At 39.5% G+C, this 12,014-nt stretch overlaps 2 protein-coding genes across 2 annotated transcripts in view; one reads left to right on the top strand and one right to left on the bottom strand.

The window, feature by feature from the left end:
• Nucleotides 1–2,503, top strand: part of wnt4b (wingless-type MMTV integration site family, member 4b) — a gene marked incomplete at both ends in the record, with an annotated part of 4,451 nt that extends 1,948 nt beyond the window's left edge. The window contains 4 exons of the mRNA XM_083760499.1: nt 150–292; nt 703–843; nt 1,485–1,647; nt 2,334–2,503. Coding sequence (XP_083616625.1) covers nt 150–292; nt 703–843; nt 1,485–1,647; nt 2,334–2,503 — 617 coding nt within the window. The remainder of the gene's footprint in view (nt 1–149; nt 293–702; nt 844–1,484; nt 1,648–2,333) is intronic.
• Nucleotides 2,504–4,050: 1,547 nt separating this feature from the next.
• Nucleotides 4,051–11,364, bottom strand: cdc42l (cell division cycle 42, like). The gene is made up of 6 exons (XM_083761691.1): nt 11,298–11,364; nt 8,094–8,198; nt 6,226–6,298; nt 6,007–6,116; nt 5,495–5,692; nt 4,051–5,165 (listed from the first exon to the last, which is right to left on the bottom strand). The coding sequence occupies exons 2-6, from the start codon at nt 8,196–8,198 to the stop codon at nt 5,073–5,075; spliced, it is 579 nt and encodes a 192-aa protein (XP_083617817.1). The 5' UTR covers nt 11,298–11,364; the 3' UTR covers nt 4,051–5,072.
• Nucleotides 11,365–12,014: the final 650 nt, after the last annotated feature.

Genomic DNA, 12,014 nt, shown 5'->3' with positions numbered 1-12,014 from the left:
AACTGCCCTGCATAGCCGAAGACCAAGACAATAATAGTGAAACTGAGGAAAACGTGTTACATTTACTGCTTAAAGGGCAGTAAGATAATTCACTCATGTGAAGTGTGGGGCACTCTTCACTGTTCTTCATCAGTTTAATTTCCTCCCAGGTTTCCAGTGGTCAGGATGCAGTGACAACCTGTCCTATGGCGTGGCTTTCTCCCAAACATTTGTTGACGAACAAGAGCGGGCCAAGGGGCTGTCAGCGGGGCGACCGCTCATGAATATTCATAACAATGAAGCTGGCCGAAAGGTTAGTTCAATGTCGGGAGACATCACTGATATTCAAGTTTGACTGATTCACAATACTTTTGTTATTTTAATTATTTGTGAGATAAGATACAATAAGACAATGTAACATGAAAGTGCATAGCATATGGCCATATGCCATAGAAAATAAAAATAAATAATAATAATAATAATAATAAATAAATAAATAAATAAATAAATAAATAAATAAATAAATAAATAAATAAATAAATAAATAAATAAATAAATAAATAAATAAATAAATAAATAAATAAATAAATAATATATGTACTGTGTGTGTATATATATATATATATATATATTCAGGACGTCTGTGTCTTAATTGAAAACATTAAGATAATTACTGAACAGTGTTAATTGTCCCATTTGCTCCTTCCATCTCTCCATCCCCAGGCCATCCTCCATAACATGCAAGTGGAGTGTAAGTGCCACGGTGTGTCTGGCTCCTGTGAGCTGAGGACCTGTTGGAAGGTCATGCCTCCATTCAGGCGTGTCGGCGCTGTGCTCAAGGAACGCTTTGATGGAGCCACAGAGGTATCAGACACAGCTCACCTCTTTGACTCCTCACGTTTAATGCTTTATGTACACTTTGTTGCCCGACGGTGTGAGTGTCTTTGTGTTGTTACCTTGAGAATGGACACGTTAAAACTGTTGATGGCCATTCTAACTGCTGTGGGGATCAAAACTATGAGCTGACATGGGATGGTTCCTCTGATGCTGGCAAGGCCTGGCCGTATACCCCTGTCAACATTTCTGGCTTATCCGTGCAGAGGCGCCTGATCTAAAGCTTTGGAAGATCACTCAAACTAGACATGCACAATAACTGCTTTGATCGAACTATGTCGATAATTGAGCTAAAGGATGCAAACTGAGTGCTTACTATTGCAATGATGCCGTCTAAATTTTATGCCGGTCATGCTGTCTGCAGATTTGTCCACCAGAGGGTGCTGCAAATGCATCTCTAGATTGCCTTGTATTTGTGATCACTGATTAATCACAAGTCATGAAGTTGGCCCTTCATTGATTTGTGTGGACCATAGCATGCATTGTAAATTAAATTAAATCCCCAATATTACGCAATTATTAATCGTATAAATTCAACTGCGATATATATGATTGCAGAGCAGCTGTGTTGTTGAAGACTGACCTCTTTGCCCAACCATGCACCTCCCCAGGTGCGTCTGACTCGAATAGGCTCCAGGACAGCCCTCCTTCCCCGTGACGCCCAGGTCAAGCCCCCCGCCGCCAGAGACCTGGTGTATCTCTCTAGTTCCCCAGACTTCTGTCGCCTTGACCCTGACAATGGTATCCCTGGAACCGCTGGCAGACGCTGTAATGGTGAGAGCCACTCTGTATTTGTATGTTTAAATGGTAAATGGTGCATTTATATTTATATATTTATCCAAGGCGCTTTACATAGATTGTGCATTACATTCACCCATTCACACACACATTCATACACCGGGAAACCATGCAAGGCACCAACCAGCACACCAGGAGCAATTAGGGGTTCAGTGTCTTTCTCAAGGACACTTCGACCATAACTCTGGGGGAGCCCGGGTTCGAACTGGCAAGTGGCAACCTTGCGGTTACCATCCGGCCACTCTACCCCTGAGCCACCGCCACCCGCTATGTTTACAACTAATTCTACCCCAGCTACATACTGTGTGTGTGAATTGGAGTCCATTAATTTAGATCAGGAACCTGCACAGTCAGGTACCAAGCCTGTGGTATCTCTGCAGGATTGGAACATTATTTTAAACATTTTAATATCTGATTCAGTAGGATTATGGTAACGGTCACAGGTCTTCATGTGAAAGGCTAAATTCATTAATTCAAGATAATCACAAGATATAACATTATAGCTATCCGGAATAAGTCACTTAATCAAAATCATCACAAGATAGATAAATCAAGACAGAATGGAAACATTTAACTTTTTCAAACCATAATCCTTGAAAACTAACTAGAGATACGATCAATTTAAAGATGATCTCTTCCTCGGTTTCTCTCTTCCATCCCAGGTACCTCTCGGCTGGCACCAGACGGCTGTGAGCTGGTATGTTGCGGGCCAGGTTACAAAGCAGGCCGGGCTGAGGTGGTTCAGCGTTGCTCCTGCAAGTTCTCCTGGTGCTGCTCAGTCCGATGCCAGCAGTGCAAGAACACAGTCACTATCCACACCTGTCGAGTGTAAGGGGGAGGGGACAATGATGCCCTAAAATCCTGAACAAACTCTGTATCCCGCAGCAGAAAGACCCCCACACAGACACTCCTGAACACCAGACTACAGTTGCACAATATTGATTTAAATAAATAAAATAAAAAACATTGCAATATTAAGTGAAGACAGCTTATTTCGCATAAGGTAAAATAATGAAGAGTGGGGAGTGCTAATAATTAATCTCGTTCAAGTTTGAATATGATAAAAGTCTATTTTCCTCTTGAGTAGACCTACAACTTGTTTGTTTCCCGTTTTTATGCTTTGGAGTGTAGAGACAGGAAACCTAGAGAGTGGGGAAACATGCAAGGCATGACTGGAGTTGGATTCAGACTCAGGTCTTCGCAACCCACAAGGCGTAGGTATACACATGGTCAGTGCATAAACTGTCTGAGCCACCATGCAGGCACCCCCGCAACTTAATTTTTGGCAAATTATTCTGCAAAAAGCAGTTTACTGTGCAACCATACTGTACACAAGACCAGCATTACCGGAATCTTGTTATTCAAATCACATATTAGGGTCTTCAGCCCTCTGGGCCAAGAGTAGCCATGGTTGGTTCACATCATGACACGGTCATGTTTCAGGGCTAGCTCAAGAGCAGTCCCAATTCCAAAGCTATTTTTCTTTAAGTTGCAACATTTATCTGAGGGCTTTTAAATAGAATTTCATTGTTAACCCGACATGTAAATTTAGGGCAAGAACAAAATAGGACGGTATACGCAGTAAGAAATGTATGTGCATACATCATGTCGTCTTCCCTTACATTGGGAATAAAAGGGTCACTGTGATGATGTTTCGGTCTAAACGACCTTCATCAGGTATCTCAGGATACCTGATGAAGGTCGTTTAGACCAAAACGTCATCTGAATAAAACTACTGCTCTATAAGTGAAGAGTGTGTGGGACCCTTTTCTTATGATTCGCATTTGGTTGCCGGCTCCTACGCACCTGTTCTTGTAGGTGTGCACAAGGCCTTTTCTCTACAAAGTCTTCCCTTACAATGACATAATATGCAAGTTAAAATATATGCACAAGCAGGCAGACAAGTGCATGAACACACATAGTATACAGTATACTATTACTGTTGATCTCACCTGAACTGACAAAGCTTATAAAGCTGAAATTAACCAGAACTAACAGAGAATAATTTTAGTTTATTTTTAATGCCTGTCTGGTTTGTGTTCAGCATCATAGTTTAGCAATTTGTACATTTACTGTATTTATGTCTTTTTGCCTTTGTTCTGGCTTATTTATTTGTATATCTGGCATTATGAGTCTTTCCTCCACTTCTGACTCCATTAGAAACAGCAATGATTTTGACTTATTTCAGTGTCTGTCTTGTGTTGCGTGTCGCTTTTGTCATTGTGCACCCACTACTTTTAGAAAAGTTTGTTTATCCAAACACCAAGATATGTATTTTAGGACTTCATCTGGGCATGCCCAATATGTTGCCATTCATTGACATAGTTTAAATATTTTTCTGGGTGACAGCAATTTGTTTAAATGGAGTGCCTTGCTGCAAAGTTTTTATTTTATTCATGGTATGCCATGCAGTGCATTATATAGTAATTACAAAAAGGATATCTGTTTTATGTCAGTTAAACCATTTTATTACAAACATCCTGTGATTACAAACACCCCGAAATTTTCTAGCAAAAGGTTATCATCTCATCATTTCTAAGCAGATGAAGATCTATCCAAAATGTTACAGCTTAATTTGTTATTAATCACTCAAAATTGGTAGCCTAGCAATAAAAAAAAAGAACAGAAGATAAAATAAAAACTCAAGTTTCAAAATGAATAACTGCTAAACATTTCCCAAAGATAACAAGTCATAGAATTAATACAACGTACACAAAAAAAGAATAAAATATAAATTCAGTTCAACAAGTTACCTGCGAAAGGCAAACTGGTGACAATGCACTTGGTTTTCCCATAATTCACTGGGAGTTGGAAGAGAGTAACCGCTACCTGCCCTAGGCTAGCTAACATGGAGTGAAAATAAACTTGCGTGCTGTCTTCATCCAACTCAAGTGGCAAAAAGAAGAATGAAATTCAGTACTACTTAACATTAAGTTGCTTTTAAGAGTCTAATGACCGTTGTCCACTAGAGTAGAAACTTAATGTTGAGTGGTAAGTAAATCTGTTCTTCCCCAATTTGTAGGGAAGCCCAGATTGGCCAACAAAAGGGGAGGAGAAATGGTGACAGGCAGGGGGGCCCGCCCACCCAAGTTTCTGTAGGGAAAACACTGCAAAACACTGCCATTTCTAAAAGCTTTAAGAGAAAAGGGAAAGAAAGGAGTGAATGTTATGTTTCTCATCCTGCAGATTTACTGCATGAGGGGAAACCACGTTCTACTTCCTCTCACCCTAAGGCACAGTCAGCATACAAGGTATTTGAGTGAGTCGTGGTGCCATTTTGTCTAACTTGCTCCGTTGTTTTGTCCTTTCTTATGATGGCCACTGATCCGTCTCTCTCATGATTTGAATTCATCCCACCCATTTCTTACTCGTCTTCGCCTCCACGTGTGTCCTCTCGTAATCTATAGCAGAACACAGCGAATTTTCTTCGTTTTGGTCTCTGGGGGTTCCAGGGCTGCCAGGATAGCCTCATCAAACACGTTCTTCAGTCCTCTCTGAGATAAGAGATAAACAGGAATTAGGAAAGGTGTGAGGGGAAAGAGAACAGCATGTCACAGTCTTATTTAAATCAGGTGCAACCTGTAATTTTACATAAGGCCTCAGGCCACACCAGACACCAGTGTACACTGAAGGTCACTGGGTCAGGTGGGAAACTGGGTGAGCCTCCCTCTACTAAGTGCACCTGAGAAAAGCACTTCCACTGGTGGTGCCGCTTGCTAGTCGTCAGCAGTAGTAGTAGACTGTGGTTATACAGGCTAATGTCCCAGTTGTGTCTGTCTACACGTCTGAATAGAGGCCAAATGAAAAGAAATTGGTCCCAAACCTGTGTGAGGGCAGAGCACTCGACATATTTGACAGCCCTGAGGTCACGAGCCAGCTTATCTCCACTCTCAGGAGACAGGGGGCGCTGTTTGTTCTTGGCCAGCTTCTCCACCGTGTTGCTGTCATCTCTCAGGTCCACCTGTGTGCCCACCAACAGGAAGGGGGTGCGTGGGCAGTGGTGAGAGATCTCAGGAACCCACTGGAAAAGTAGAAAAAGACACGGTTAACCACTTTCAACCTAGTGTCCCTATTTTGGGCATGTGATTATAGTGAAAAATAGCAGATCCACAAGCTGACAATGTGTCGATCTGCAACGCAATGTGAGCTTGTAGAACTGCTATTTTCATGCAACATCATCGTACAATTACGAACCACTGTTAGTCAAATGATTGGCTTAGGAATGCCAAAAACATGATCAAACAGTGATCACAATGAATTCAAGTCTCCATGGGGTGAGTAATCGATAGAAAAAATAATTCGTTTTTGGGTGAACTATTAAATTGAGATACTGACCTTCTCTCTGACGTTTTCAAAAGATGAAGGTGAGACGACAGAGAAACAGACTAGAAACACATCTGTCTGTGGGTAGCTGAGAGGACGGAGCCTATCATAATCCTCCTGACCTGAGTGGACAATCAGTAAGATTATGGATAGACATTAAATAAATGGATTAAGAGATTAAAACAGACAAATGAACAAATTGGGAAAGAATGGAGAGAAAGTAGAGTTTACCTGCGGTGTCAAACAGGCCAAGAGTATAGGGCTCACCCCCAATCATAACAGTCACAGCATAGTTATCAAAAACCTGTGGACACAAAATAAAACACTTAAACCACAAAATGAACAAACTGCAGGTCTATTACTACTTAGCATGAAAGAACGAACCCTTGCCAAGGACTAGAGGGGAAGATTTAAACCAGCACTGGCCTCCCCGGGAGAACACTGACGTCACCCAATCTGGAGCGTTCTCTGCACTCTGATTGGTTAGGAAAATCAAGGTTCACTCCCACTCCTAGACCAGATTTCCTGGGCGATTCCCTCTGGCTTTTTTTCTTCTTTTGAAACCAAAACACCTGGGTTCCCGAGGCTAACTACGACACAACTAAATATTTTAAATTAAAGCTAAAGACTTATCTGTCGTTTTCTTGCGCTTTCTAATAATTTTCTATGCCTTGTAATTGTATTCTTTTTTTTAATGGGCGCCAGCCCCTCCTATACACAGGTTTAATGTTTGTCTTTAGTTCAATGTTTGTTTTGTAAACGCCATTGACAATGAAGGGAAACTTTACGTCATAATGTGTCTCATTACATCATATTGTCTCTTTATTGTTAATGACGTTTAATGTTTGTTTTACATTACCATTACATCACCTAATCAACATGAGTTAGACGTTAATATATTAGCCCCCCTCACTTCACACGGGTGTGATTTTTCTCTTTAATTGTATTATCAAATTATTTGGATGCCCGCATCCGACCTCATCCTATGTTATAAAAAATAAAATCCACGTAGGAATCGTTGTAGGACCACTAGTCTGTAACAACATTGTCAACACAGCTCGCTGTGCGCCGCCATGTTGCTCAGACTACCGGGGAGCGGAGCACAGCCACTAGACTAGAGCTGTTTAGAGACAGAGAGTGACGACAATGGAGTGATCAGTGACGCAAGCAGCCCCACGAATAAGCAGTGAACGGAGATGTCGCAACTCTCTCAACTAAACGGCGCTGCCTCCGACAGAAATATTTAGGGGAACATGTTTTAGCGTGACAAGCAGACCCGATTCAATGGGAAACACACATTGTGTAATAACACACGCCGATACAAGTACAATAATTGCAACTGCAAACAACTTTTGGTTGGTATATTAAGCTATGTTAAATCCACTGCTGCCCACTATTAGTATTTCTTACTGATATTTTTTATATATTTTTGTTTATAAAATAAAATAAAAAAATGTTTTATTATTATTTTTTTTGAGTGGTGCAACCACTCCCTTACGGAGCTGTGTGTGGGTGGGTGTCTGGGTATGAGCAAGAAAACAGCATGGTTGTTTTTCACCATCTGTGCGCAACCTAATGCACACACAAACACTGTATGCTTTCGGGGGTGCCAGTACATTACAGGAGGGGCCGCCACACGGTAACTGTCATTTCTCAACCGTTACGGACGTGCCGCGGCACGCCGGAACCGCCCGCCCTGGGCGCGTTCCTGGGGGTCTGGAACATCCCCCTTCCCCCCCACGAACCCCCACACGGAGTTGCACCACTCACTTCACACAGGTGTGATTTCCTTTGGGACTAATACGAATTTTTTGGGACTCATTTGAATGACCACCTGTGCATCCCGGAACCCATTACATTGAAATTGACATCACTGCTTTATTTTTGTGGTGTCTAAATTCAACTAGCATAATTAAAAATGAAAAAAAAAAAAAAAAAAAGATTACTGCAATCCTTTATACTTCCTGCACTGTGTTTTACACAATGGCAAATAAAGGTATCTGAATCTGAATCTGGAATCTGAATCCTAGTTGTAGTAAATCAGCTGCAGAATGAAACCTTCCAATGACGGCCGTTAGCATGAGCGTGCGTTCTCTTACCGTTGGCACATACTCCGAGGGGAACTTGTTGGTTGTGTAGGAAATCAGTAGGCAGGTCTTTCCTACGGCACCATCTCCTACCACTACACATTTTATAGTCTGCATCTGTGGTGGAGAGAACGGAACATAAACATCAGGACTGTGACAGGAAGAACAACAGACAGAGACAGACACTGACGCAGACAGAGGGGAAGTGAATCAAGTGATAGTTCTACACTACTGTCAGAGCCTTATCTAATCAAGGACATCTTTTAGCCTTCCCAAGTGGCTCCTTACACTAATTAGCCGTACAAAGGACAACAGCATTCTCTGTTGATCTAGGGTTTCAGTTCATTATTAATCACACACATAAATGCTGTTAAATGGCATATAAATTTAACACTAAGTCCTTACTAGGGGTGCGAGTTTTTCCTAATTATTCCAAGAGTTTCTGACTTCGACTGTGTCTTTTTTTTCTTTTTCTTAAAATAAGATATTCAGATTGTAATCATTGCTAATTTGCTGTAGAATGTTTGTTCAGTTCAGTAACAACTCCTTGTCTCGCTCATGCTCTTTTAAACAGAAAATACATGTTCAGGTTAGGATAGTTTTATACGATCAGGACAGGATTAGGGCCGTTATAGTTCATTGATTAATCGCCGTTAAGAACATAATTTTTCAGTGTCAATTGGGCAGTTTTCTGTGAATGTAATGCTGTCTGCAATTGTTCGCGTGGCCGAGGAACTCACATGTGTGCTGGTTAAAAGAAAAAGCTGTATCTGAAATGGTCAAATAAATATTTGATTAAGGAATATAATAAATAGGCCTTTTGTATTCTTTCTGTATATCAGCAAATGTAGATTTTTATTTTTTATGTTAGACATTGAGAGAAATTAAGATTATCAGATAATAAATAAAAAAACGCTGCTCATCAATTAACCGGTTAATCGATCGATAAGGTTATGAAAACATACCAATTAATGAATTAATCTATAATTTCCCTTCCCTAAACAGTAAACACTAGTTAACAGGATACAGAATAAATTAAGTGAAATTGGAAGTGTTGACACAAAGAAATGAACAGACACATTTGAAAGTGGAGAACTATATATTTTAAGATGATAAAATAGCACTCTCTCCTCCTGATTGGCTGTCGGCTGAAATTGACAACTCACGGCACCTAAAGTAGTTTATTAAAGAGCTGGAGTTACTGAACAAACACTTATTGTAGCAAATTGTCAATGATTACCATCAGATTAAAAAGCTTTAAAATATGGAGTCTCTATGCCGATGTCAGAACATCATTGTGATGTCAGAACAGGCCAGCTCCATATATGGAAATCTAGGGGTGATGTCGGAACATCAGCGTGATGTCATAACAGGCCAGCTCCATAAATGGAGATTTATGGGTGATCTAGATTTGGGATTTTGGGCCCTGTCCCTATCCCAGGCAGAGGATTTTTTTCTGGTTCTGGACAATCGTGGGTCCGATGGACTCGACACCGGGCAGTGCGGGCACTGCACAATTTGAAGTCGTGGGGCGAACGGTTAAATATGTGGATTACAGACGTGGCATTTATAGATAGATGTAGAAGGTAAATTTACATCTGATAATTATGTACTGTACATGTTCAATTTTCTAATCATGCATATATATATAAGCCCTTTAGTCTTTTACCATTTTGAGAAGAAATATCCTGTATCCTTTTAACAATAACAATTAACATGTGAACACAGACTTAGATAGTAGGAACAATGACAGGAGCCATTTTGTCTACAATTTAACACACACTGACTAGGAATATGTAATATGACAGAATATTGGGTTTTCTGCTGTATTACTACAGGGAACTTACAACAAATCAATCCTTTAGCCTGGATTGTTATCACAATGAGTTAGCTATTACTGTTGAAGACAATGACACATTGTGTTTAACTTAATAAAGCAGGAATCTACCAACAAAATAATAAAACTGATTCAGGCCATTTTATATCCAAGCAGTAGCATAGAAGAAGGTGGAAGAAGTAATTTGTTACTATATTAATTAAAACATGTGTGTCAAGGTTTCTTTTTGATCAGTGAAATTGCTAATGGATGTGATGCTTAATAACATAGCTGTGTCACAATTATTACATAATCACAATTAGTTTGCCTAATTGTCAGAATCTGTTGAAAAACGTTCATACATAAAACAAATCTAATAGCAAGATCTACAAGCAACAGATTTGCTATTTTCACTTTTTATTTTAAAAAAAAGAATGTGAGAGTAGAAAATTACAAATGGCCTATTTTGGCCATAGTATGCAATATACGTATATATATGTTTTAATTATTATTGCTGCCAATGGCCATTGTTATTAATTTCTTTAAGTTAATTGTCATATCTGCCCTGTGCAATATGGGTTTACAAGGCCTAAAAGGCAAACGTATTTTTTATGTTTCAATGTTCAATACCAAACACACAATTCAATTCTTAATCGCAATTATTTGTGTTACAATTAAACAAGTCAAATGTCATGATCGAGAAAGCCGCAATATATAGAGAATACATTATGCAAAAGGACATAATTAATGGGGACAGGATTTCATCATTAGAGACACAACGTTGAACGTTACATGTCTGAAATGCAGAAGAACCACGCAGGCCCCAGCCAAAAGGCTAATGCTTCCGATGCATAAGATATCCGTCAACGTTATTTCAACTCATGTCTGATGATTAATCACATAAGTCTTTTACATTCGCATCTGGTCTCGTTTAAAATAAACTACGATTACAATAAAACAAGACTGAACTGAACCAAAAAACGAACTTCTTGTGCAGTAAACATGCAGGTCATCATCGTAGTTCCAACTCCAACATTACATTAGTTCGGGCCGGGTTTGCGTCGTTTTGTGTTGCTTCTCAAACTAATCGGCTCTGTATGTTACAACTCATGTCATACTTTAAATAAAACAAGAATATATATATTTACAGTCTGTTGTCAGTGTTGTGACAACTTTCATTGACTGAACAGCGTTAGCGAAGTTTCCAGTTAGCTTGTTAGCTAACCTCTCTTGGTATTTTTTTTTTTTTTTTTACAGCCCTCGGTCTAACAGATGATTAAACGTTCGCTTCGTTGAACAGATATATCATATTAATGGACTCTGCCCTTACAAATTTGTCTCGAAAAACACAAAACGATACACTGTAACAGTTTGTTGTTTGTTTAAACTATAAAACTCACCGTTTTTCTCTAGACAGGTTAGGCGTTGGTTACATCCGGGTTTGCGAATCGCACTACACATTCTGCGCCTGCGCACTTGCAACACAGAAGCCACATTCTAGATCCCATAGCTCCGAAGGACTGCCGCGTTATGATTGGCTAGTGGTTATTCACTCTGCTCAGAGCCTGGCTGGATTACACTGGAGATCCAAATCTATTATTAATATTATAGTGAATGATGTTTATCATATTATATACAAAGTTACAAACACATCTCTTTAATCTTGCTTTTGTGTTTTGTGTACCGGTTTATGTAGGGTAGCTTACATTTAACTCAGAACTGTCATAAATGGATGACATTTTTCATACATGAACAATTCTCAGTTTTATAAAAAGGGACATCCTGAATCTAGCTGCATCATCCATCATATAATGTGTGCTATATAAAAATATCTACTATGCACTGTTCACACTTGAAAGTCAATAATAAAAAATAATAATAATAACAATATTATTATGTATAGCATTGGGCGTGGTTTTCTGGTTCCAAAAAAACAATTGCCAATCATTTTCCATAGAGCCATCCCACCAGGTGAACATTCAGCTACAAATTACAATTAAACCTTTGATTCTGTGAAAAATAACAATTGGATATTTAATTATATATGTACCACATTTAATACATACATTTTGTATTAGCGGTTTTCATTATCTTTCTTACACAGAATCAAAGGTTTT

The sequence above is a fragment of the Protomyctophum parallelum genome (assembly GCF_964188405.1).
Source record: "Protomyctophum parallelum genome assembly, chromosome: 3".
Classification (NCBI taxonomy): domain Eukaryota; kingdom Metazoa; phylum Chordata; class Actinopteri; order Myctophiformes; family Myctophidae; genus Protomyctophum; species Protomyctophum parallelum.
Note: the sequence above shows the minus strand (reverse complement) of the source record. Positions and strands in the feature narration are given on the sequence as shown.

Coding starts and splice junctions, on each gene's coding strand:
- cdc42l (XM_083761691.1), bottom strand. CDS start 8,198: ATGCAGACTATAAAATGTGTAGTGGTAGGAGATGGTGCCGTAGGAAAG. Junction 6,117..6,225: donor TGGCCTGTTTGACACCGCAG/GTAAACTCTACT, acceptor TTGTCCACTCAG/GTCAGGAGGATTATGATAGG. Junction 5,166..5,494: donor AGTGCTCTGCCCTCACACAG/GTTTGGGACCAA, acceptor CTCTTATCTCAG/AGAGGACTGAAGAACGTGTT.